Source organism: Corvus moneduloides, chromosome 1 (assembly GCF_009650955.1).
Source record: "Corvus moneduloides isolate bCorMon1 chromosome 1, bCorMon1.pri, whole genome shotgun sequence".
NCBI classification, from domain to species: Eukaryota; Metazoa; Chordata; class Aves; order Passeriformes; family Corvidae; genus Corvus; species Corvus moneduloides.
In genome coordinates, this window is record NC_045476.1 from 89,210,296 (window position 1) to 89,237,480 (window position 27,185).

The following is a 27,185-nucleotide window of genomic DNA, read 5'->3' on the forward strand; positions in this document are numbered from 1 at the left end:
TCCATAGCACTGTAGCTCCTCTGGTTGCAATGTTAACCTCACAGTAATCTCTATTAACACTACAGCAATATCTTGTGATAATTAATTAAATAACTGGTGTAAACACTGTAGCTTAGGATTAGCACAGGCAGGGGAAAACATCCAAGTTGTTGGGGGTTTGTATAAGCTTCTGCTGACTACAGTAATTTCCAGTTGCTTTGGGGATCAATAGCAAGTACTGGCAGAGAGTGTCAAGTCAATGTCAGCCTGCTGGATTAATTCTCAGCTCATTATCATGAGTTATAAAGGTCAAGCAGGAGGCAGTGTTAAAACTTTTTTAGTCCAAATTTATATTAGGGCAGATAAATAAAAGCAGATTCGTGTTTTGGAGACTTTTCTACCTTCTTTGGAAAGCTACTGTACTCGTACTCATGGCTTTGCTATGAGTCTGCCTACTGTGGTCACAATTCTTTCTTCTTCTTCAGTATTCAAGACCCATCTTGCAGTAACTTTAGCAGAGTTCACTTTTTGGTACAACAAAAAGCAAGGTTAGGCACTACCTGGGAACGTTCAGTGGCACTGTTACTAAACTGACATGAAAACCTAACTGCTCCAATCTTTAGACATGGCTTGTAATGTCCATTGATATTCCTTGATGGAAATTTATTCCTGGGAGTGAGGACTATGTCCCATGAACACCACAAACACCCCATACTCTTCATCAGCCAGCAGACATGATAAAGACCAGCTGTGTCTTTCCTTGTAAAGTGACTGCCTTTGCAGAGCGTGCTTGAAGGAGGCAAAGGAAACCAGAGATGCAGATCTAGGCAGCTCCTGGAACAGCTTTTAGACTACAAAGTGATGGCATCCTTCCTTGGAGAAATTTTTCCTGATTTACGTGCATTCGCACTTTGTTAACACTTGTTAGAGGAAGCTAAATCTTCCCTTAAAGATTAAAGCACAGCCCTTCAGTTTTAAAAGAAATAATCAAATTATTGTTTTCTAACTGAACACCAGGAATAAGGAACTCTCCTGGGAGTTTCTCTTACATCTAAGTGATCTGTTACACTCGTTCACTGAATATTACCATGCTGGTTGGGATAAAAGAAAACCTTGTGCTAAACCCTGCTCTCACTCCTGCCTGTGTCAGGAATAACATGGTTGATGTTGATACCAGCTGTTACAAAAGGATCATTGGCAAACACTAAATCCTGATGAGATTTTTTTGCTTTCTACCTATGGAGTGGGTGAAAAATGTTTTAGCAGCTAAGGTATTTCTTAACGATGATAGGTTTTCCTACAGTCATCAGTTACTACAGTCACTCTGAGGTAGGTGCAGCAAGCAGGGGAGGAAAGTACTAATGCAGCACATTGCACGTCCACAGTGTTCATTTGTTGCTTGCCAGAGCAAACTTCAGAAAATCAGTTTAAAGGAACAAAGCAGTATAATATTGCACACCTGGGATAAGATTTTCTTTATTTCTAATTTAAAATAATTAATAGCATCTACTAAAAATGTATTGCTTTTGCTGCCCTAATCTATTGGATAAATACTACTGTAGATTAATCAGTTCAAAGAAAATCATGACAAACTTACTTGGGAGTGGGTTTGGCCAGGATTATTTTACACAGCATAATTTCTTTTAGGGATTTGAAAAAAAAATCCTAAAAAAAAAAAATAGCCAAAACACACACTCCTCCCAAGAGCGTGTATGGAAGAGGTGATACAGAGAGCCTTACCTGCCTGTGCAGCTGTAATTAGAGCCGTGTTCCCTTCGTTGTCCTGCCAGTTCACATCAAGGTGAGGGCATTGTGCTAAGGCCATTACAATATCCACATAACCTTGGTAACAGGCAACAATAAGACCATTCTGTAAGTAAAATATAAAATGAAAGTTAGGATTCCCAGACTGAAAAAAATGCACTGAAGAAGCATGCTAGACTGCTTTTTTATTTTATATTTTTTTCCAGACAGAAGAACGGAAAAGATATCACCATAACTAGTGATTAGCTCCAGGCACAATGTTCAGATCCAAAACACTTCTTTTTATCTCTGCCCTTTGGCAAGCAATGTTTGATACTCCTCAGAAATACCTAAGAGAGTAGATATTATATTATGCTACATGCAAAGTAACTGTTTATAAATGGCTTGTGCTTCTATGGCTATATACTCTCAATCCAAATGAGAATAAATCTGATTTTATTATATAATAAAATGAACCCAGCAGGTAAGATGAACTGGACCTGCTCTGAATATTAATTCTCCGAAAAACAACTACTTGTTCCATGAAGGGGAAGTGGTAGGCTGGAGCTCTGTTCATACTGCCTGTTGCTATCTTTAAATAATTCAGATTTCCCATTAGAACTAGGCCTCCTTTTTTTATAATCATAAATAAAATTAAATTGCTTTTAGAGGTCCTGTTTAATGTGTTTTATGACAGCTGGAGGCTGTAAAATTTCCAGAAGGAAGCCAAGCTAGGAGGTAAACCTTGTAACTATGCTTGGTACCCAGATAGTGTTTCACACCACAGCAGCAAACTGATAGCTTCCCTAAAATACAGCAAAATACACTTGCCATTAATTAAATGGAACCACAGTACTTAATCCTGGCTGCTCACTTGACCACTAGGATTAAAGCCATTATCTCCGGTCTTCAGGATTACTTGGGCTGCCCTCGATCATCTGCCTGGGGCTGATGGGTGTAGAGGAGGGCTGGCACAGATAAATCAGCACTCCCTGCACTCCCTCCTCGCTGCCAGCGCATTACTCAGTTTGCCTGAGCTCAGCATGAGCATCTGACTGCCGAAAAGATAAGGGCAGAGACACAAATCTCAAACTGCCTGGTAACCCTGCCTCCCTGAAATGCACTCACATGAAAGACTTGCAAGGAGAACCTGGTTATGAAAACAGAATGGCCTGCCCTGATTCCTCCATCATTTTTCTCTTGCCTACACATTCTCTTTATTTCTTTTTCCCATGGACATTACTAAGACAGAAATGTTCACCAGATGACAACTGAGGCTTTTGATTTATTGTCCTCACAACAAGTTAGTTATTAGTATAATTTCACTGTTATTCTGGACAGTTCTGTTGGCTGAGGTAGCAAACAGCTTCACTGAGATACAGGAGTGATATCTACTCTTTATGCTGTTCACAGGCTATGTAGGTTATTTCTCAATTGCATCTTTCAATAAAATAATTACTCTGCCTTCTTTTGTTCTTAAATCACTCTTGCCCTCAGCATGAAGCAACACCTACCACTGCTCTATAAAGAGCATCTTCATTTCCTTGTGAAGAACCTGTAATACCTCAAAGCCTTCTATTGGAATTGTACAGAGGATTCTGCTAAAAGTCATGTATTTTTGTCTTTTTTTTTTTTTCACTAAACGCATGTACTTTCCTGGTAGGATTGTTCAGATTAATTCAAATTTTACTGCAATATAATCGTTTCTAGCTTTTAAGAAAAATGTGTCAATGTCCACTTTGTAAGGACTTGAGCATTATTTCAGTTCTTTAATAATTTAATTTTTCACCTGACGTTCAGGATGTTTACAACTCCAAAAGCTGTGCAGATTTAAAACTCTACACAGTCATTCAGTGAAATATCTGTTACTTATGATAGCAGAAAATTAAGTTTGCAATTGTTTGGAGACAAAACCTTTTGACAATAAGAAGAGAGATTCTATTCACTGAAAAAAATGGCATTTTTGAAGAGAGTGATAGTTTCAAAAAGGCTGTAAGAATAACTAAAAATAGCTGTCATCTGTAATGAAAAGAAAACTATTTCACCCAGTATCTGGAGGATATTTTCACAGTGTATTCTCACACAACATTTTTCTGTTCTATAAATAGTTACTAGATGCTTAAAATAAGCTTGGTTTTTTGTTCTCTTTATAAAAGAGTAAAGTTAAAATATTGTAAAGATATATTACAATACTGTAAAAAAATAATAAAAAACATTAGTTCTTTTTTTGTTTTGCAAGAGTTTTTGCATTACAGTTTTCAGAGACTTTTGTTCTGCTTTTAGTGGGTACCTCCATTAGATAGGAACTAATGCATCTAGCACTGATTTCAGTAGATGTGAGACACAAATTATCTTCAAATCAATCAAACTCACTCACTGTTCTGAGTTTACAAACCAGAAGGATTACTTAGGTGTCAACATTTTCTGATGTTTATTTTCCAAAGATGTTATCAAAGACTGCTTGCTTAAGGGTAAAGAAAAGCACCAGAGAGTAGGAGCTCTCTGAGGGATTACATGATGCAGTAGCACGGAAAATCATCCTTGAAGGGTGGTTTTACAAATCTGAAGTGGGCCTGATAAGAGTGTGAGAACCTGATATTCAGTGGAGTGTATGACCCTGGTTGAGAAGCAAAACGAGCAATGGCATGAGGACATAAAACCAAGTCCCTTCCGTAAAGCTGATGGGTTTTTTTCACCCGTTACATGTCTGTGGGCAGGTGGGTGAGACACACTGCTTGCTAAGGGACTGCTTTCCTTTGCATAACCCTCCCAAATGAGTCAGATACTGAAATGGGGTGCAGGAGGCTGCAGCTTTACAGTGAAAGTTGCAATAAACTTCTGGATTTGATGGTTATTTCCCAAATCCTCTTTCAGTGATACAATGATAATTTGTGTTATCAGGTTGCTTTTTTTTCCCTATTTTTTTTTTCCTTTGCATCCTTTTCTGGCCCTGTCCACATTCTTCTTGCTAAAAGCTAGTACAGACAGACCAGCCAGCATGTGCAATCAGTCAATATCAAAGTGAGTTATTAGTCTGGAATCTTTAAGTTCATATACCAATAAATACTATAATATATTAAAAACTCCTTCAACAGTCTCAATTAATAAATATAACTGATACAAAATTGCCTCCAGCAAATTGCCTTTTGAAGCAATCAGTAAGGCAGTAGCCTGCATCACAGCAGTCTGCAGGAAAATACAGCTGTGCACTTAATGTCTTTTCAAACCCTAAAAATAAATGAGTTTTAGTTAGCAAATACTGAACCTGAACAATCTGGTTACCCTGAGAAGAGAGATGACATTAATGTTCTGCCAAAGGCGTTATTCTGCTTCTCATATGAAAGGTCACAGTGCAATTATGAAATGGTCAGTGTACATGGGGAAAAAAAGTATTTTTTAAATTGAATCATACCATTATTTTCATCAGTAAGATCAATTCTCAGAAGTATTCACTACTTGTGAAGGCTTTTGGAGAAAGGAAGATTGATAATTCTTAAATATGTCCTCTGCCTAAAAGGACTTTTCTCCTTCAACAGCATCCTTTCCCCTCTCTTCCCTTTTGTATGTCCTCAAACACCACTTATTTTAAATAATAATAAAACCCCAAACTATTCCCATTAATATATAGTAATAATCATCAATTATTAGACAGTATAACTGTACATATATCACAGCACCCGAGCACAGTATCCCTGCTTTTCAAGTATACTGTTATCTGACTTGCTCTTTCCCGATCAGTGGCCAGGATTGCTGCCCTTCATTCTCCCAGATCAATGAAACAGATCCTCTGTGCATAAGAGATGTAAAATATGAAACAAGGTTTGCAACAGATCCCATTTCATTTTTCAAATATTGCACACAGACTCTGTGTGACAAACAAGAAAGCATGAGCCATCCATCACACCTACTACATTAACATTTACTGTAATTTTTCCACAGAAAGGGAAGTTGAAAGTCAGCTCAGTAACAGGTTTTTTTCCAAGTAGAAGCCACAATAATTCCAGGTGTTGGCAGCTCTATCTTTCCTCTGTGGAATAGTTGGAATTTCACAGAGTTTTTCCACAGTTTTTCTGTAGTATATGATGTATCTGATTTTTGGGCAACTAGCACAGTTTTGAAAGGTCCCTCTTTGTTTTGAAGTGACAGAGCAAAATTAACAATATTTAGAATATATGACAAAACAGCCTCAGATAAATTACTTATTTTTCATATATTCTAAATAAAGTATAACTACTTTTCTTATTTTCTTCTCACAGTACACAAATTAACATTTCAGGCATGGGACTACCTGAAGTTAATCAGATGTTGCAACACCTTCCTCAAGGAGTGAATCTTTTGATTCTGTTTAAACTGATAATTCTTCCTGTGCCTTTGATTTCATGTAAGACTGGAATGGTGTTGCCACTATGAAAATAAACTCTCTTTTGCTCAGCTGTGCTGGCTAACGACATATTAACTTGTCTGATTAAGTGAGGTCATGGATATCTCAGGAGACAATTTTACAAATCAGGTATTATGACACAATTACAGATGTAAGGCTGTTTGTACACTAGATCATTACAGATAATAGAGATCACAAGAAATACTCAAGGATCAATACTGAACTCAAGCTGAATAATGAGAAAATCACATACAGCTTGCAATTGATTTAGCTTTTTAAAAGATCTCTTCAGGCAACTTATTTTCCACCAAGATGCTGAGAGCGAAAACAGCTTACTGTATTTTTTTGCCAATTACGCCAGACAAAAATGAGTCTGGCAAAAGACTAAATTGGTATTACCCATTGCTCTCCATAAACATTGTGATAAACAACAGTTTGCTTTGCACGCATCTGTAAGTATTAATGAGAATTCTGCAAGGTTGGTTTATTAGCAGTGATTAAAACCACATGTAATTGAATTAAATGAGATAATGATTCATTGTAATCCATAGTCACATGCAAGGACAACTATGAAAATTAAGTCTAAGTAAAAAACATGTTATAGAAAAAATATCAAAAGTTGTAGAAAGGGAATAATAACAATAAAAAAAAAAGGAATAAAAAGCTGAGTTTAAACATTTTCTTGTTGATTCACTAAAATAATAATTCATAAGTTCAATATTTTGTCTTATACAAAATTCACACTATAACAGAATTGTATCTATAACTATCACTCACTATAACATAATACATCTACACAGAAAAAAAAAAATAAAATCAGATCAAGTATTTCCAAGTAAATCTCCCAAAATCATTTGAAGGTAATTCTAATCTCCACTAAAAACTCTGCAACTCTGTGAATCTTCACTTAACAGAGATTCTAAATTTATGTTGCATTAAAAAAGAGCAACATGTAGCACTGAGCACCATGATCTGCTATATACTAATTTGTGTATCATGCACAAAACCTTTCAGTATAAAAACAGCAATCTGAGAAACTTTCAAAAGTGGCTTCAGCTTGTCTTATTTGGTTTGTGTTGATTATTTCAACAGCGACAGAGATGAGGTAATTATTCAGGTCATCAGTCCCACGAGAAGTGGTGTTTATGTGCTACAGAAATCCATCAAGCACATAAGCCCTGATATTATCTGCAGAAAATAATTTAGGCTGACCTTTTAAAGAAAGGGCTGCAACAGCTTAGTCACATGCACATTTATATTGAGAGAGTAACAAAAAAAAGAACTGGAAATTTAAATAAATTTTGTCCAACTGCTGTTTGGTCAAAACCCCACATGCCTGGAGGGGGTAAGGGGGGAGAGGCTAATTTTGCCAGGGAAAGTGATCAGGGAAGCACAAAAGGGTATCCAAGCAGGGATGGAGCATCAGCATGCAAAACTCTCTGCCTGCTCTGCAGAGGAACAGAGTAGCCCAAAACCCAATCCTGTATCCAAAATCAAGCTCAAATGGCACTGCCCCTGCCAGTGCCTCAATACCGAAGGCACAAAATTGCCACCTTTGCTTTGCAGCATTATGAGCATTTAGAGATCCACTTCCCAGTATGGACTGTGCTCCACTACAGAAAAGCACAGGCCAGTCTGTGGACACACAGTTGATGATCCATCATTTTTCCGCTCCAATTTTTTTCAACTTCACATATTTCATAAACACCTCTTCAATCAGTCAGGTCACATGTCTTTAAGTAAAGGTATATATATCATCTCTGCAGAAATCCTTACTTAATCTATTCTAATCCAAATCCCCATGATCACCCCTAAAAATAGTCTCAGGAAAGTTCGTTTTACTATGACTGCAAAAGCTTGCATTACACAACGAAGACAACCCATACCACTTGTGTAATAAAGGAGACAACAGGAAAAGGTAATAAAAACAGACAAGGCCATGATGATTTTTTGCCTTTTCTTTTATACCCCTTTTATATACCTTTTTATAGCTTTTGTATTCTTAATGTTTTTTAGCCTACATTCTTAGACTTATTGTGTCAACCTAAGAGACTAAACATTTTAGAAGCTTCATAGCTAGGGATCAGTGTGCCCCAGACCCCAAGGTCTCTCCAGAACACATTCTGTAAACCAAGATAGAACCATCCAGGGGAAGGTTCCTTGGGGAGGGGGGCTCGCTTGAGCCTCTCATTGGGGAATCTTTGATAGATATGCTAATTAGTAAGACTTATAATGTTATACCAGATCTTTTGGGGGTGCATTTTTGGTGCATTCCACCTGGACGTAGTGCACCTAAGGGTCCTTAAAATAAATACCAAGTTAAAACCCCATTTTCCCTTCTAACCGCATTTGATTCTTGATTTTAAGACCAGGAAAAGGCATCGTAGTGGGACTTTCCTTATTTACTAACATGTACATTGTCTGAACTGGTTTCAGTATCACTGGTGATGTAAGCAGTTGGCAGAAACCTCGGAAGTAACTGCTAAGAGCCATAAGGTACTTACAAAGCAAATAAATACATGCTGTGTAGTCGGAGCTATTCCAGTGGGTGGGATGTATAAGAAATATGTGGCAATTCTGAGACATGCTTATAAGATATTAAGCCTTCTCTATTTTCTTTTTTTAATATCAAGCCGCATAATAAAAGCAAATAATTCAATAGGAAATCTAAACCCCATGAGCTGATGGGGACTTAAGGGTTGTACACTGTTCCATGGGAGGCTGGAACATGTGCCCAGCTCCTGCACTCCCCCACATATCCCAGCACCAGCCATCTAGTTGCCTTTTGGCACAGCTTTCTTGACCAAAGTCTAGGGCAGAGGACAACTGAAGAGATGATCTTCAACCCATGGGAAGCCTGATGAGAGGAGAACTGGAGCATTACACCAAAAATAGTGATCCTTTTTCTCTTCTCGCTCCTGAAGGGAATTCTTGTCTTCCCATGAGGCAGAGTCCAGGTAAGACAATACCTGGGTGGTCAGGACCCCTGCACCTCTTCCTGCACCCCAGGGATGCTCCAGGAGCCATGGAGGGCGACTCCTCTCTCACACTTCCTTACCTGCTGCATCTGCCACCACCTCTCACACTACACATCGTCACCTCTCACCCCAAATCACACCGTGTCCAAAGGCCTGGAGGGTTGATGAAGCACAGAAAACATTTTTGGACTGTCCTGACCAGCAGCCAGTGGTGGCCAGCACCTCCTCTCCCCATCACCGGAGAAAAGGGCTGCTTTGATCCTGGCTGTATCGCTTCCTCTTGACAATCATTTCAGTGGCAGAAGTAGCTCAGAAGCAGAGGACACTCAGGATTACATCTCACAGTGGGAGCAGCCCTGCAAAAAAAATATGAGCCAAGGGACACTGTGCAGGAGGCCTGGGCTGCGTTGCCAGCTGTTTTCCTATGACTTATGCTGACACTTGATGCCACTTCTTGAAACAGCAGCAACTGGATCTATGTTACCACGTGAAAAATCTTTTACTGCTCTTTCCTCTCTGAACCTCAGCTGGAACTGAACATGTGAACAAGAGCCAGCAGCAGCCACAACTAACGTGGGCATATTTTAACATTGAGATGCTTGAGCTGGGAAATTTAATGTGATTCCATTGACACATATTTAAAAAAAAAACCTGCTCAAGATGTTAGCAGATACACACATTCAAGCTCAATATCAATTTTGTTAAAATACTGTATTATTTTTGAGTGACAGCTGGTAAAGGATTAGGAATCTACTCATCAATCTGAAGTTTCAGCAGGAAGAAGAGTTCCTTTGCTAGTCACAGGAGACTGATGTGCAATGAAGTTTATATGGAATGAGAGGAAACTGGGATCATTTTCCCAGAGTGATATTTGATATATGCAATCAGTCCAAAATAAAGCTTTGCAGTGTATGCAAGATTGCTGGTCACAGCAGAACTAAACAAGGCATAATTTTAGTGAAGGACTAAGTAAGGAACCTTTAGGGAAGTACTGCTTAATACAAATAACATATCCTTAAAATTAACTGACATGTCATCTAGCAGAGCTTACCATCATTATACATAAGATAAAAGGAATTTGTATCAGGATTCAGTAACTTGGCAAAACAGCCCAGAATTCCACTTTTCAGAAAGGATTCTGTGTTCTGTTTATGAGATGCCTGGCTGTAAAGAACAGAAAGTAGTGTGGGAAAATGGTAGGGGAAGCAACACAAATTTTATCAGGTTAAATTTAATGTTTTCTTTGTATTTAGACTGTTGGGTACGACTAATAAATAGTGATGATCCCTGACAAATAATGCAGCCTTTACTAATCCTAGCTTACCTGTTTGTACCGCACATAGTACAGTCAGTACTAATCAGTGTTAGTACTGTCAAATGTTAGTGCTAAGTTTTCGTAGTGGTGGTGGTAGTAACACATGATCCATAGCAGCCAAATTTATACAGTCCTCTTTGCTGCGCCTTTTTTGGAACCAGCGCTAAACACAGGACATTCTGCTTTAAAAAAAGCAAGAGGTCTGGCTTCAGAAAAGAATGTAAATTATGTACTGTGAGGGTGGTGAGGCACTGCAGCAGGCTGCCCAGAGAAGTTGTGGATGCCCCATCCCCAGCAGTGTTCCAGGCCAGGTTGGATGGGCCCTGAGCCACCTGGTCAAGTGACAGGTGTCCCTGCCTATGGCAGGGGGTTGGAACCGGATGATCTTTAAGGCCCCTTCCAACCCAAACCCTTCTATGATTCTGTGTACTGAACTTTAATGAGGGGATCCTGGTATAAACCCTGAAGGCATTTCTACCACAAATCCCATGTCTTTACTTTAAGGTGCTTTGAACATTAGCAACCCAAACCATTAACTGCAGAGGGCTGGTGAGGCAATGTGACAGACTTCTGCCAGCATCAGGATCCTGCTACAGCAAATGGTGAGTGGATTTTAATTTCATTTCTTTTTCTTTCACTGGCTTGATATGCGATGCTCACAAAGGCTTCCAATGGCTGGAAACCATCCTGTGAACAAGGATAATGTATTTCTGGATCCTTAAATGAACAATACGTTATTGTGCTTTGCTTGGAAGAGCTGTTTCCAGCTATCGATAGATTCAAAGCAGCAAAGTGCCGACTGCTTCCTCCTGAGGACATCTGAGGCTGGGAGCACCTGCTGCTTTGGCCATTTGCCTCACAAAGCTGCAGTGGGTTTGGGCATCACTGGAAGAAAGAGTGTTTGTAATAAAGCTCAAACTATACCTTTTTGTGGGTATAATTATATGTAAAACATTTTGGAGAGTCTCTCCATTGCCAGAGTACTTCAAAACATGATGTTTAAATTGTAGGCTTCCCAAAAATTTTATCACTGAAGCATTTTGTTTACTCTATTTTCAGAAAGACAAACCTCCTAAAAGGCAAACAAAATGATAGTTAAAGGTGGATCATCTAGCAGCATAACCAAACCTCGTGTCACCTCTATGCAGTGCATTCTCTCAGCACATAAGGCCTCTGGGAACATTCAGAAACGAGTTTAGATGTGAACTCCAAGTCCTGTGCCTGACAAACTCTACTGTTAACTTCTCTCCTGATCTTTAAATATACATATACCTCCACACACATTTAGGATGACAAGGAGAATTTGCAGCATTTAAAAAATATTTTGTAGGGCATTCAGAAGCCATGTGAAATGCATTTTGTGCACTGACGTAACTCTGTCAAAAAGAGCCCCCTTTGGCTTTAAAATATGTGATTCAACTCCTCTCTGTGTTTAATAGATGCATTTTCCTTTTTGTTATGTTCTGTCAGACACAGGCAGGCTGTAGTTAAGATCTGTTGCAAGAGGCTTAATAGGGTGTTTGAATGCATAGTTTTTTTCAGGAGACCTCTCCAAAAGTAGTGACTTCCAAAATCTTCGTAAAGATAAATTTCAATTTGACTCTGGGCAAAAGATAAATGTACAACCTTCTATGCTGTCAGAATCTATCACTGTATCTAATCCGTCTCTTCTGTAAAGAACATTTTAAAGGCCCCAGAACATTTTCACCGTGAAATTCTCTGAAATGACCAGTGATGAGCTTGCAAGCACCCTCTTGTGGCAGTAAGCTACTGTAGTTTTGTTTAGGAAAGACCTTCCCAAGAAGTTTCCCAAGTTTTCCTCCAACTTCTGTAAATTCATTTTGTTTCTGTTCTTCTGAGCCTTCTGGTTGTGAAACTACACCAGACCCAAACCTTGTAAAGAAAGAGCCCAGGAAGAGGTCTGTCCATCAGTGGCTAATCACTGGGGGAAAAAAACCAAAACCAAAACCAAAACCCCAGCCAACTAAAAAAACCCAAAAACCAACCAAAGAAAACCCTGAAGCAAAAAAACCTAAGCTCGCCTTCTGTTACAGTGTGGATTCTGTAACACGATGTATCAAACAAGTGGGCCGCGGGAAAGAAATATCTATGGACCGATTCTTGCTAGATGTTTCAGAGATGTTTATTTCTCCAGCCGCGTGGCCGGGGCTCTGCCAAGGAGCTGCTCAATCATGGGACCAAGGGTCCTTGGCCGCACAGGGGAACACAGAACAACCAATGGGAACGAGGCTGAGCAGGGGCAGGGAAACCCCGTGTCTCCCCCCCAGGGCCCCTCTCCCAGGGCTACATGGCAGGGGGGACAAACCCCAACAGCCTTCCTCAGGAGAAAATCATCTTGATGAAGTAAAATACCCATCAGGGTGAAATCTCTTCCTTGCAGAGACTCTATGCTTCCCAAGAAGAGCAACTATACACCCTTCTTGGGACAGCAGAGAAGGGAACTGACTGCACACTACACACAGTGCTGCATAATGGGGTGGAACTAGATGAGCTTTAAACTTCCTTCCAACCCAACCCAATGTATTATTCTATAATACTGCCACACACAAAAGTGCCAGCCTATTTCCTCACCCTTTGATCTAAAGACACTCTAAGAGCCCTAGAAGCCCAGTCTCCATACTAGACTGCCATTTGACAGTGAGTTTCACAACGGCATCAGTGGATACGTAACTCCCTCATTGTATCTTCTTCCCAACCAATCCCATGCTCTGCCTCTTGAACCTCACTGCTTCCTTTTCTCTAGCACTTCTAATAATAACCCTTCCTCTTGATCTTGGATCTTCTAATAATAAGCTTATTGATCCTGAAATTGACCTGAATGGACCAGGAAAATGTGGTAAACTTTCTTCCCCAGTGAAAAAAAAAGACAGGGAAAAGGACCAGCGGCCCTTGCACAGCAGAAGGACACACGTGTCTCAGATGAGAGTATTAGTATTTCCTCTATAGGATTCACCTTACATACTTCAGTCTAGATGTGCTATCACATATCAACAGTCAAAATCCCCTTTTCAAACAAGAGGATAACATGGTAACAGCAACCTTGTTGTTCATGGAAATGCAAGGTAAATATCAATGTTCAGAAAGAAATATATGTTGAAATATGACTGGTAGATATGAAAGGGATTCTCCACCCAGATCAGGTATTACTATTTTACTTCTATCAGGCAAAGATCCTGCTGATGAGATCTCATTATCTTGCCTCTTCAGTTTAGCATCAAGTTTATTATCAAATGCAAGTGACAATGGTTCTTTGGATGTCAAAGTGTCCAGGTTCTTGAAAGCCCTTATCATTATGCTTTCCACAATGAAAGAGCTTCCTTCATCTAGGATAAGCTTCTGGTTTTATCTAAACTTATTTTCCACTCATTTATGCCCCTTCTTGTCCTTTCCCTAGATCTAACAAAGCAAAAGATTTTTTTGGTGCATAAATATAAAAACATGTCTCCTGTTTTTTATTAGAAAACAAGTTTTTTGAGCAATACGTGCATCTGTGGTGAGTTGATGGGAGGTCTCTGTTTTTCACTCAGAGACCTAAAGTGGATTTTGGTATGTGTGGATTAGTCTCAACTCTTGTGATCCTAAAAGGTTGCAATCCTCTAATCCTATAGATCTATGGAATACAGCTGCTGAGTAATATCACAGATGACCATGCTGGAGGCAAAAAATGTATTTTTATAAGTATTACTCCTAGGATTCAGACTTGTGAAACTTGGAGGAAAACACCACAGTTCCTGACTTCATAAAAAGTTTTTCACTCTTTCTCACCTACATATGGCTTATTACTAGTGCTCCACAAATTGCATTGAAAAGTGAGTCTCCATTAAAAAAAAAAAAAAAAAAAAAAAAAGGAAGAGAAAAGAGGCACTAAAACCTATTTTTTTGACACAATCTTGATAAATTCAAAGTTTTTGAATCCTGGAGATTTTCAGTTCTGGGTGAAAATACTACCTTCAAATAAAAGATCCAATTTTCAAGAAATGCACGGTTCACAAGCACTATAAATTTTATTCTTGTCGTTTTCATCTTTTATAGCTGTTAGAAGCATTGGTGACTGATCACATTTGAAATTACAGCAGAACATACGATCTGTGTTTCAGTAAGACCTCTATTTTTTATGTAAATGTTCTTTGGTCAAGGGCAAAGAGGGTTTTGCTCTCGTGACTTATACCTACAGTGTTGGCTCTGTAGTGTTCACAGCTGGTTAGAGAGCAAGAAAACCCATCAACCTACAATTCTGTCTATTTAAGTAATAAAGTAACTGATAGGCTGCACACAGCCACCGGAGAGGAAATCTAGCGTGCCTCAGGCTTCTCACTAAGGAATGGTTCCTTCCTGAAGGTTTAGCATCACCCTGTGAAAAATGCATCTATTTTAACAAAAGGCAGAATTATAGTTTTGAAAGATCAGGGACTAGCACTTGGCTAAACCAAGAACACTGCTGCTGCTGGCTTGCAAGTCCTAGTGAATGGCCTCACATTAATTTAGTGCTGTATTTAGGGAATAAGCACATCCACCACATAATCGGAAAGAGGCTCAGCCTGAGGTTTTTTGTTTGAGAAAACACACACTGTGACATAGAATCAATCTGTCCAGAGGGACGTTTTTTCCTCTCGTAGCTCACTTGTTTTTTACATCCAGCTTTTAAAAAGTCATGAATAATGTGGTTCAAAAGCAGGCTTGGGGTTTGTTGTTGGCTTCTCGTTTTTCTTCTTAAGTGTGCATTCCCATTTTAAATTTCTCTTTTATTATCTCAGTTGGCTAGATAAGGATTCACTGTAGCTGTAACAGCTGTCAGGGTGTGAGAAGACAGTTTGAGAAAGGTGAAAATCCTGTTTGGAATACCCTGGTGAGACACAGTAACGTCACCATCTTACCTGTCTCAAGTTAACTACAATACTACAACTTGAGTTTTATAAGCAAATGCAGCACACACTGGTACTGCAGGTCATTGCCTGGTGGCAAGAGCATAGTGAGTCTTTCCTCTTCTACAGAGCCTGTGACCACTCTGTTTATCTCAGCTGAGCATCTAGCTGCATGCAATAAAAGGCAGGAAGGCAACTTCTGCCTCTGTGTTTGATCTAAAAACCTAATCTTCTAATGAATACATCCCATTCACCTAAGTAATAAAGAAACACAGGGAGCAATTGAACATTAACATACTATTGAATCTGAAGAAGGTAGAAATAAATATCTGGGAAAAAGGGAGAAGCAATTTCACATTTATATTCAAATAGCTGGAAAGTCTAGAAATCACTTTCCTTTGTTAAAACAGCTAAATCATTAATAAAATATTATTATAAGCTTAAATTTTTATAAACTTAAAAATTATGAAAATAGAAAATATTATATTATTAAAACAGTTTCAGTCAAATAATCCAGAAACAGTTCTCCTACTTCATAAAATTAGAGAGTATTTGGATAAACTGTAAAATAGCTATTATTAAGACACGAGTCCAAGAATTCGTATAAGCTGTCTGCTTTTTAATTTAGGGACCTATACCTATGAGAGAAATGGTAGACATTTAGAGCACAGGTTTCTCAACAAAAGAACAGCTTTCGCTGAAAAGAAGCACTCTACAAAAAACCCAGCACGTATCAAACACATCTGATGGAGGTTTCTCAGAGCTGTTTGCAGGGAGCTAGACACATCTCTGTGTGCCACCACAGCTGAATTATGAGAATCTTTGGGTATGTCAAAACATTGCTTGACTGCAGGATGGCATTTTTTTTGATAGCAGCTCACTAATGAGAGCAGTCTCTGAACACACTGTGGGACCTTCAAATGATGCTGCAGGCCCCTGGAGGGAAAAAAAAGATAGCTGCCTTATAGGAAATTTTCAATATACAGGTGGAAACTGAAACTCAGAATCACAGAGAATATGCTAGTTGGAAGGGATCCATCAAGTTCATTGAGTCCAGCTCCTGGCCCTGTGCAGCACCATCCCCAAGAGTCACACCCTGTGCCTGAGAGCATTGTCCAAATGCTTCTTGAACTCTGTCAAGCTTGGTGCTGTGACCACTTCCTTGGGCAGCCTTTTCAGTGCCCAAACACCCTCTGGGTGAAGAACCTTATTCTAATATCCAGCCTAAACCTCCCCCGACACAACTTCAGGCCATTTCCTCAAGCCCTGTCACTGGTGACCACAGAGAAGAGATCAGTGCCTGCCCCTTCTCCTCCCATCACAAGGAAGTTGTAACTGCAATGAGGTCTCCCCTCAGTCTCCTTTTCTGCAGGCTGAACAGACCAAGGGACCTCAGCTGCTCCTCATGCTTCCCTTCCTTCAAGGGAAGAGAGAGCCTCAGGCTCTCCTTTGAATGCTCTCTAACAGCTTAATGTCTTTCTTGTATTGTGGCACCCAAAACAGCACACAGGACACGAAGACTGTATCCTGTTGCATTCCTTGTAGGCCAGACATCACAGCAATTACTGGACCGGTACTTTCATGCAACTAAGCATTTATCTGCAGACATTTTATTCATGTTTTGAAAAAAATTGGAAATAGTGAATGGGCCTGCACAATATCAGCAGTGTGTGTTGCTCTCCAGGATTTTCTGTTACAGGAGGCCTACCATCTGCTCAGTATTGCATTAGGCCATGCAGGCTGTTGTGGCTGACCTGATGGTACTAGAGAGCTCCATCTAAGCAAACAGGCTGGCAAGCTCAGGAAACTGCAAATGTGTTTCTACTAAGGGCATAAACAAAAGCACACCAAAAACTGCAAAGATTTCTATATGGTAAATAAAAACCTTTAATAGAAATGGGGCTTGGTTGGTTAGAGAGACTTGTCCATTGAAATAGTAGAAAGGTGACTTGTAAACACAATTTTCTTCATTTTTGTGGTGCCAGGCTCCAAAGCAATGGAATTTTCTAAGAGAAGAGATGTGTTTGCTTTGAAGCAATACTGCAAAGAGATTCCATTAATATTTGTGCAGTTTTTATATTCCATGATGATGAAGAGCATGATAGAGAAGGAAACTCTTCAACCATTAAATAAGCATGGAGTAGTTAGCAGTAAATAAGAACTATGAGAATAAAAAGCTGGGATGAAGAGGGATTTCTGTATTTAAAAGAAAGATAGTAAATGCTGGTGTAATTAAATATTCTATTACAAATTTGGTATTTTGTTACTAGCAACGTATGACTTAACATAAATTTTCAGCTGGACAACATAATTGCATACATTGCACTGAACAAAACCCATTGTGTTTCTACTCCATAAAGAATAACAATATTTTTTCTAACATTAGTCTTTGTCTATTTAGCAGTCACTCTCAGACCACACTCAAGAACAAATCAAGCAGTTTTAGAGGAGATGGAGGCAAAACCAGAAGATTGGCTTTTCTAGATTTGATTGATGATTAAATATATTCAACAACAATTAAGATGCTAAATGGTAAATATATTGCCCACATTTTTTTTTTGGCACTTCTTTCCATTTCCTCACAACTGAGTATGTGGAGCACTAGCTGTTCTCCTTCAGCAGCAGACCTTTAAGGAACATCCTTAAATCCGTCTATGCATGGTCTGAGGACAGTAAATCTCAGCAGCATTAAACGTCCCAGCTCCACGCAGAGGTCCCCATGGAGCCTCAGCTTGCCAGCCTGTTTGCCTAGACAGAGCCCTCTGCTACGGGAGCTTGTGAGGCATATCAGCAGCACAATCCACTGCCAAATCTTGCCCTTCACTTGCCCTGGGCATGGACACAGGGCTTGGCAGCAACAAACACTGTTCTTCATTGCCACCAAATCTATAAAGGTGCAGTTTCTTCAGCCATAACCTCTAGAAGCATGTTGGGGTTTGTCCCCCCTGCCATGTGGTCCTGGGAGAGGGGCCCTGGGGGAGACACGGGGTTTCCCTGCCCCTGGTCAGCCTCGTTCCCCATTGGTTGGTTTGTGTTCCCTGTGCGGGCAAGGACCCTCGGGTCCCGTGATTGAGCAGTTCCTTGGAAGAGCCCCGGCCATGCGGCTGGAGAAATAAACATCTCTGAAACATCTAGCAAGAATTGGTCCATAGATATTTCTTTCTACAGGCCTCCTGGTTTGATATACGTGTGTTACACTATCCTCACTGTAACAATGGTAGAGAATGCAGGCAGAACGATCCCCAATCCCTAAGCAACTGATGTGAATAAACCCTAGAAACTTTGAATTCCTCTTTTAGTTTTTGTTTTGCTATTCCATATCTAAACTATGGAGGAACCGTGGGAAGACTCTTGGCTCTCAGAGCTGCATATGGACATTTCTCTTAAACTTGAAAATATTCTTGAACAACAATTTGTAAGTTTTAGCTTAAGTCAAGCTCAAAAGGAACTGAAACACTTCCTGGCATGGTTGTTTAAGAACTTTTTCTATGTTTCTTGGGATTTAATTCTTACCAAAGACTTTTGGAACACTGTTTGGACACAATTAATTTTTGAGTCAAAATATATGCTGATGGAAGAATATTTTCGTGAATATTATTTAATTACCAAGACTGTTGAGCAATGCCAGCTGTCTCCTGGCGAAGGGAAGCCTGGCTCAGGGACCGTGTGACCCAGGCCATGTGGACCAAGCACTCTGCGAGCAGCAGCGAGGCAGTTCCCGTGTGGAGCCACGCGGGTGAAGCCACGCGAGCTGCAGTGTTGGCAGCAGAGCGAGGCGCGGTGGGAGCGGCGCAACCCGGCGGTGCCCGCCCGGCCCCGCGCAGCGCGTGGTGGAGCGAGCCCCGTGAACGCCCGACTGAGAGGGGCGGTGCGCGGGCAGTGGCTGGCGGCAGCGGCGGTGGAGCGGAGCTGCGCCCAGCCGAAACGCGCGCTGGAGCAGGGCGCGGGGGGGTCATCACTCGGGGGCCCGGCCGAGACGTGGGTGCAGCGCCCGGCATTGGCAGCGAAGCTGCGACCAGAGGAGGCGACGCGCGGAGAACTGAGCGGTGCGGCCCGGCCCACGCGGCCCTGAATGCGACCCCGGGAAGAGCGCGCAGGCATGAGCAGCCCCGACAATTCCAACACGGGAGCGACCGAAAGCGAAAGAGTAAGCAAAAACGCAGCGAGACAGAAAACAGCAGCCATTCGGAAAAAGGAAAAGATCACCCTAGCTAAGGTTTTAGGAATAGTAAAACGGTATAATGTTAAACAAAATTATGGTTTTATAACAAGATGTGACAACCAGCAAGACGTATTCATTCATAGAACTGCTATTAAAAAGAATAACCCTGAAAAATACATCCCAAGTTTAGGAGATGGAGAGGTGGTGGAATTCAAAATTATACAAGGTAGAAAGGGGTTGCAGGCAGCGCAGGTCACTGGGCCTGATGGTGTTTCTGTAAAAGGCAGTATATATGCTAAAAATTGTAGTCATGTTAGACAGTATCGCCATTGTAGGGCCCCCCTACAGTCTCCCTTTCCTAATCCCACCTTTCCCCTTTATCCTATATCCTGTTACCCCCAGTGTATTCCCAATCCGTTTTTTCACCCATGGTTTCCCTCACAAAACCATGCCTTTGCCAATTGTTTCCCCAAAAATCCCTTTCCAATGCCAATTGGGGGATGAAAAGGGGGAGAGAAGAAATTAAACCCTCTCCTGCCTCAGTTTCCCCACAAAGCATGCCCAGAGAGTCCTGTCTCCCTTCTGTCAGCCTTAAGATGTTCTGGAGAATCTGTTTAGACATATAAAGACTCAGGAGGGTGGCTTGTTTTGTTTTAAAACTGTTCTTGTTATGTTTCTCCAGTTGTTTTCAATATTAAGTTTTACATCTCTTTTGTTAAAAATAAATGGCTGAAATGTTGGGGCCCTCCTCCTGCCATGTAGTCCTGGGAGAGGGGCCCTGGGGGGGAGACACGGGGTTTCCCTGCCCCTGGTCAGCCTCGTTCCCATTGGTTGTTCTGTGTTCCCCTGCGCGGGCAAAGGACCCTCGGGTCCTGTGATTGAGCAGTTCCTCGGCAGAGCCCCGGCCATGCGGCTGGAGAAATAAACATCTCTGAAACATCTATCAAAAATTGGTCCATAGATATTTCTTTCTACAGGCCTCCTGGTTTGATATACGTGTGTTACAGTATCCCCACTGTAACAAGAAGCAGATGCACTGAGAGTTACACCTTCTGTTCTGCATTTTTTACATTCCTCTAATATTCATTTTATCATCCAGTGCTAAATGTCTCATTTCCTAGGTCTGACTCCCACCTCATTCTTTGGCCAAAGAAATGTACAAATTATACTTTCAGTTCTGAAAAGGTAAGAGGTGATATTCTAACTGTGTAGACTTCAAAGCCTCTGAGGCCTTTATTCCACAGAGAACATTCCACTTGCTACAGAAGCCTACCAGACTCTGCCCTGCTCTACCAAAAGAGAGCGAAAACCCCTTCCATGCCTCAGTTAGGAGATAGAGGTCAGCTGAAACTGCATCAGCTGTGCAAAGGCAATGACTCATACAGGAGCAGTAAACTGAAGGATGTGTACCTTAATGACTACAAAGACTCTTTTACAGGTTATGATCTTTTTTATTTTTGATTCAGGAGTGTCATGTCTCCCATCCACCCTCAAAAAAGTGTGTTCTAACCTATCCTACTCAGCTGGATATTAGAAAGCACGGGGAGGAAATACCAAGGTCTTGCCTCTACTGGAAGACTAACAACTTATAATTTCCTTCTCTTTTAAATTCATGTACAAGGGAAACAACTTGTACACCCAGATACGAAAATTTTTGATTTAACAACATTTTATTCTCTGTATATCTTCATTCATATTACATTTTTATGGCATGAATAACCTCATTAATATGTGCCTTTCTGCATCATATATCTCCGGCCTAAATATTTGCTTAAGAAGAAAAACCTCATGTTAACTTAGACTTAAGATCTTTTCAGAGAATATATAATCAATTTTCCAAGTAATTCCTGGTTTCCCCTATCACTACTGCTAAAATTTTCATCACTCTTTAAAAATGCCTTGATCATGAGGTTGGCTGTGAAGTTGTCAGTTTCCGCTGGCTTTTACTTTTAGTTCAATAGGAATTAAAGTCACTTAGGTTTGTGTAGAAAAGCTGCAGCATAGTAAAAGCTACAGGAAGGTTTGTTAAAATCTTCCTTTATTCACATCAATGAGAAAAGCAAATCTTTACAGAAAAGAAAAGAAATGGAATCCAAAAAATAAGAATAAATATGGACACATTCCAATTAACAGTTCGTCTTCCTCACAATTTCAGAAGATACTGTTTGGGTTTTGTTCTCTCTTCTTTGAGGCGTGGAAGCTGACATGCTTAGAGGGTTTACAATTACTAACCAAATGCTGCAATTTCTCATCCCAGATTTTCTGAGAACTCTATAGCTTTATTAGCTAAAGAAACCACAGAGTAGCAGTGAAAGAATGGTAAAACTTACTTTTTTCTCCCTCAGTATTCAGGCACCTAGACACAATAGCAGAACATTTTTGTATATTTTTCTCAGTGTTTGGAGTTATTTTTCTATTTCTCTGACACAAAATGAGAGAATGATATTGAGTAATATGGAAATCTTTTTAGAAGCAGATCTGGCATTTTCATTTCTACCTAAAAATTATGGGCAGGCTGTTTCCTGCTACCTTCAGAGTCTGACTCCTTCAATCTATCTTTGGAAAGAAACAAATAATATCACATATCCAAAATGAAGGCTCGTTGCAATTAACTGATTCTAACTAACATTGTTATCAAAACTCTACAGCCAAAAATTACCTTCTTCCCCGTAACATTTGTAAACCTCACACTGGATTTTTGAATTAACAGTAGAATTTCTGTAAATAACATGGTTATAGCTTTGTAGCAATAATCCTAAAAGCTCAGCCCATACAGGTAAACTTCAAAATCATGTATTTTGGAATTATATTATTGATTGCAGTTCCACCAATAATTCCAGATGCACTCCCTGAGGATCTTAAAATCTGAAAGGAAACAGCAGGAGACAGCTCTGGGAAGAGAAGCAAGTTTGTGAAAGAAATGCTGATAATATTTGAATGTTTTTGTTAGGGTTTACATGCCATGAACAATGCTCACTTGCCCTTTCCCCTGTGACTGATAAGCTGCCAAATTGTGCAGGCTTTGCTCTAATTCTTAGTTCCTTTATGATACACACTAACAATTTAGTAATAAATCACAACTGATGCAGCCACTGTACTAGAAATAGAAATTACATGAGAAAGAGGAAAATACAGTATTTTTAGGCAAGTACTCGAAATCTAAACAGGGTAACTAAGAACTATTTTAAAAACCTCATCCCCAGAGGAGAGTAAATGGAAAGTAAATGGCAGGGAGTAAACAGAAAAGAAGGGCCAATACACACATTAAACTCACAACTGCAATTACAGTTACTATTTTATATTACAGAAAAAAAAGTACTGATTTTTTTTTCCTAAAATTCTCAAAACAATATATTTATCATTATAAATTCTCAAAACATTAATTTGGATATATTTGACCTAAATTTTCAAGCTCAGTAGATTGATAGATGAATGAGAGTGGGCTAGCTTACAAAGGATATTCATGACAAGATTGTGAACTCTGCCCTTCTTCACACGTAACTTGTCCAAAAAGTAAAGTCAATGTAGAGTGATAGAGGCTGAAGTCTTCAAACAGAATGTCTGTGTTTCTCTCTAAGTGGTCCAGCTTGAAGCCAGCAGCCCTCAGCTCACTCTGCTGGGCAGATGTGCTTCAGTAACACATGCACAACAGCTAAACGAAGTGGACTTCGCACCTAACTAGTTAGTATCTGTGAATGTGATGCACCTTGTGAGCAGGTAAGGCAGGCTGTGACCCCCTGCTCCAGCAGACACAGCAGCTGGGACCTGAGCTGGAAGCAGCAGGGCAGGACTGTCCCAGCGGGGTCAGTGCCTGTGCCTGGGCAACCTGCTCCTGCACTGCCATGGCCTGCACTGGAGTCACTCTTTCTTTCCACTGACACTAAAGGAACCCCTGTATTGTTTAAAATCTTTCCTCTCTGTGATATCTTCACCCAGATCACACGTATTTATGCCATTTAGTCGGCAGTGTTGATCTATTTCGCCCCATGGTTACTGTGTACCTGCTGCAGGAGGGTAGCTCCTTCTAATCTAGCATCAGGTATTGAAGACCCAGAGAGAGATCACAGCACTTTTGGCTGACACCTGATAGCTGGGGGATTTCACAGTTTTAACAAGAGCAGAAAAGAAAGTGCTAGACATGAGATATGAGAAGCACTGGGGAATCTTACTTGAAACCTTCAGGTTATGTTTTTTCCCCTCATTTGACTTCAGACCCTTAGAGGATGGTAAGTACATTTGTGATCTGTGAACATTGCCACAGATATATATACCTGAATACCTCAGCTCTGCCTGCACCCATCTGTGCATAGAGCCTCTGCTCATAAATCAGCCGTGCTGACTGTAATAAGCATAAACTAGGTCAACCTAAAAATGCCCACAGAAAGAAAAAAATGGCAATAGCAAGTAAAAAACATTTCATAATCTCTTGTCTTAGAAGAAAATAATTTGGGTGATTAAATTTAAGAGAAAGGCTGACATTTATTCACCATCTCTTTTTTTGTTCTGGGCTGCTGATATTAGAATCTTAGAATCAATAAGGCTGGAAAAGACCTCCAAGATCATCAAATCCAGCCTTCAATGGAATGCCACCATGTTCACTAAGCCACATTGTGAAGTGCCACATCTACTCATTATTCAACATTTCCGGGCATGTTGACTACACCACTTCCCTGAACAACCTGTTCCAATACTTAATCACAAAATTAGACAGAAACACACAGAATAATCTGAGTTAGAAGGGACCCATCAGGATCATCAAGTCCAGCTCCTGGCCCTGCACAGGACACCCCAAGAATCACACCCTGTGTCTGAGAGAATTGTCCAAACACTTCTTTAACCCTGTCAGGCTGATGCTGTGACCACTGCCCTGGGGACCCTGTTCCAGCGACCAATCATTCTCTGGGTGAAAAACCCTTTTCTAATATCCAGCCTAAACCTCTCATAACTCAGCTTCAGGCCATCCTCTGGGTCCTTTCACTGGTGACCACAGAGCAGAGATCAGTGTCTGCTCCTCCTCTTCCCCCATGAGGAAGTTGTGACTGCAATGAGGTCTCTCCTCAGTCTTCTCTTCTCCAGGCTGAGCAAACCAAGTGACTTCTGCAGCTTCTCATACAGATTCCCTTTTTAACTACTGTTTCAGTGAAGACATTTTTTTAGTACCCAAACTGAGGACATTTCCTCTTGTCCTATCACTCATTATCTGGGAGAAAGAGGATGACCCCCACCTTACCACAACCTCCTTTCAAGTGCTTTAGAAACTTACTGCTTCTAAAATGTCTAACTTGAGTATTAAATATTTCAGAGTTTGCTTCATGTATCACTAACAGGATGATTGGGAGGTCATGTATTGTGGGAAAGGATTATGACATCTGATTATATTTTTAAAACTCAAATGCAACTTTTTCAAAGTCTTTGGGCAATTATTTTTATTGCCACAGTTGTATGTGAAGGATCCTATACACTTCATGGGAAATTTTATGGAGATAAGAATTGTAAATGCACTGAGACATCTGACTTCAAGTAAGGTACTAAAAAGATTAACATGTATCTAGTACTTAGCTGAAGTTCCTTTTCCACAGGCAGTTCTGCTCATGGATATCTTCACACTTGGGGTGTCCTTGTTGCATCCTCACAAAAGCAAGAATTTTCTGGACTGCAAAATGCCTGCAGCCCATACAGCACGAGTGCAGTAAAACAAAAGAAAGCACAGCCATAGGTAGGCGGCACGGAAGGTTCGGTCCCACCCCACATAAATGACAGCAGGACTCAGCACAGCTTGGTCTCTGTCCCACTGACTGGTGCTGGCAGGAGGTTAATGGGGGATCCCAGAACCACCTGAGCCACTGCTTGCGTGTGTAGGACAATCTCTGCCTGGGAGTTTGCACCTGTCCCTGGGATACAAGAGGCTTTCACCCCAATTCCCAGAGACCTTGAAATTAAGTGTTTTCCTTCCCTGTCACCCACGAATGGTTTCACTCCCCCCTCAAACCCCTGGCCAGGCTGTTCCCCCAGGAACACTGTGTGTTTTATTCCAGGTTGGCAGCTCTGCATGGGGAGCTCTGCTGAAGCAGTGTGGCAGAGCAGTGTCTCTGATATGGGTTGTGCTGCCCAGTTTTCTCTGCAGACAAGACTCACCTAACACAGAGGTGTGCCTGCAAAGTGCCTGCAGTACAGCAGGGCAAGTAACCTCATGCTTCCCAGACATAGATTTCCTCTGGCTGGCATTGTTCCAGGCTTCTAGGCACTTACTGTGTAGTACAGCTGGTCTCAATGTAACCAGAAAACTCCTCTACTATATTTATATTTTTTACTAACTCAGAAGGGCTCTGTAAAACACTTCGATTTCATTAGTATTTGTGGTATTTCATTAATATTTGCGGTATTTCATTTAATTTCATTTCATTTTCATTCATATGTGTTATCCTACACTCTTTGTCTAACAAACTATTGCTACTTCATTCTTTTTATAGAAAATCTGTAGAAAGCTCTGTAGAAAGGAAAATATTTTAAATGAACTCTTTTGTAGGGCTGAGCTTTGACTCTGCCTTCTCTTGGATCCTTTATCAAACTCATATGATACTTGCAGATACACACAAGTACCATACCACTTTTCAAGGAAGTCTTCCCTTTCCTTTCATCCACACTTAAAGACACTTTTATGAATACATGGATACCCTTCCTATGTTTCCCAATCAAATGCTAAACAGGTGAGCTGAGCCTTCTTACTATTAGCTACAAATAGCAAGATATCTAGGTTTTGTAAAGAAAAAAATGAAGCCAAATACCACCTGAAAGGCTCCTTTTATGAACAGATTGAATATGTTCCATTATCTGCCACTTTTGAACTTCAGAACACTAACGACAATGGATTCTGCATAAGCCTCCCACCCTGTAGGAATAGAAAAACCTCAAAACTTCTCCACAAGCCCAGTTCTGAGCTCTGGTGGCTGCTGGCAGCGTCTCTTGTTGCCAGCAGTTGGTCTGTCTACACACAAGCTGTCCCAAAGGTGAGGCCTCATGTACTAAGAGGCAAAAACCAAAAAAAAAATACCCCGGCCCTCATCTGTGAGTCGGTATTACAGGATCAGGCTTAGAGCGTTACACATCCGAAACGTGAAGCAACAAAAGCCCAACCATGAGTCATTCCCACTTTGCATCATCTTGCTTTCAAATTGCTCCCTGTGGAATTTAACAGACATAATAGAAAATAATAGAATTGAGAAATGGGAACTATTTCCACTTAGTGGGTTTTTCCCACAGTGGATACAATCTGAATTGCTAATTCATTGCCAGATGTGCAACCACAGACTCTGTGACAACAATCCCCTTCCTACAGTACTTGATTATTTCTTATTGTGACTCACTGAGTATGCTACAGGATTATATTTAGCCCAGGTTGGAGGGTTTCCATTATTGTATTTAATTAAAGAACACTTAGAAATGGGTAAATTCAAACCTATGTGGCATAACATTTTAAATAATTTAAAATGGTAAGCTTCTGAGAGAAACTTCATCTATGAAAATATTAAAGGTGAACTCCTGTCTCAGATAAGGTTTTGGGAATTCTTCATTGCTTTCACATTCTCCGGAGATTTTCTTTTCTATTTTAAAAAATCTACCGGCAGTTTTTAGTAAATCTACCACTAGTTTTTAGTCCAACTCTACCTCAGTCACAAAAGATAAACCTAATGCCCCAGTGTAACGACAGATGATACAGAAAGAACATGCAGGAAAATTGTTAGCA

At 40.4% G+C, this 27,185-nt stretch overlaps 1 protein-coding gene across 1 annotated transcript in view; it reads right to left on the reverse strand.

Moving 5' to 3' along the window:
- Positions 1-27,185, reverse strand: part of ANKRD33B (ankyrin repeat domain 33B) — a 53,854-nt gene that overhangs the window by 17,582 nt on the left and 9,087 nt on the right. Inside the window, exon 2 of the mRNA XM_032117960.1 lies at positions 1,720-1,849. Coding sequence (XP_031973851.1) covers positions 1,720-1,849 — 130 coding nt within the window. The remainder of the gene's footprint in view (positions 1-1,719; positions 1,850-27,185) is intronic.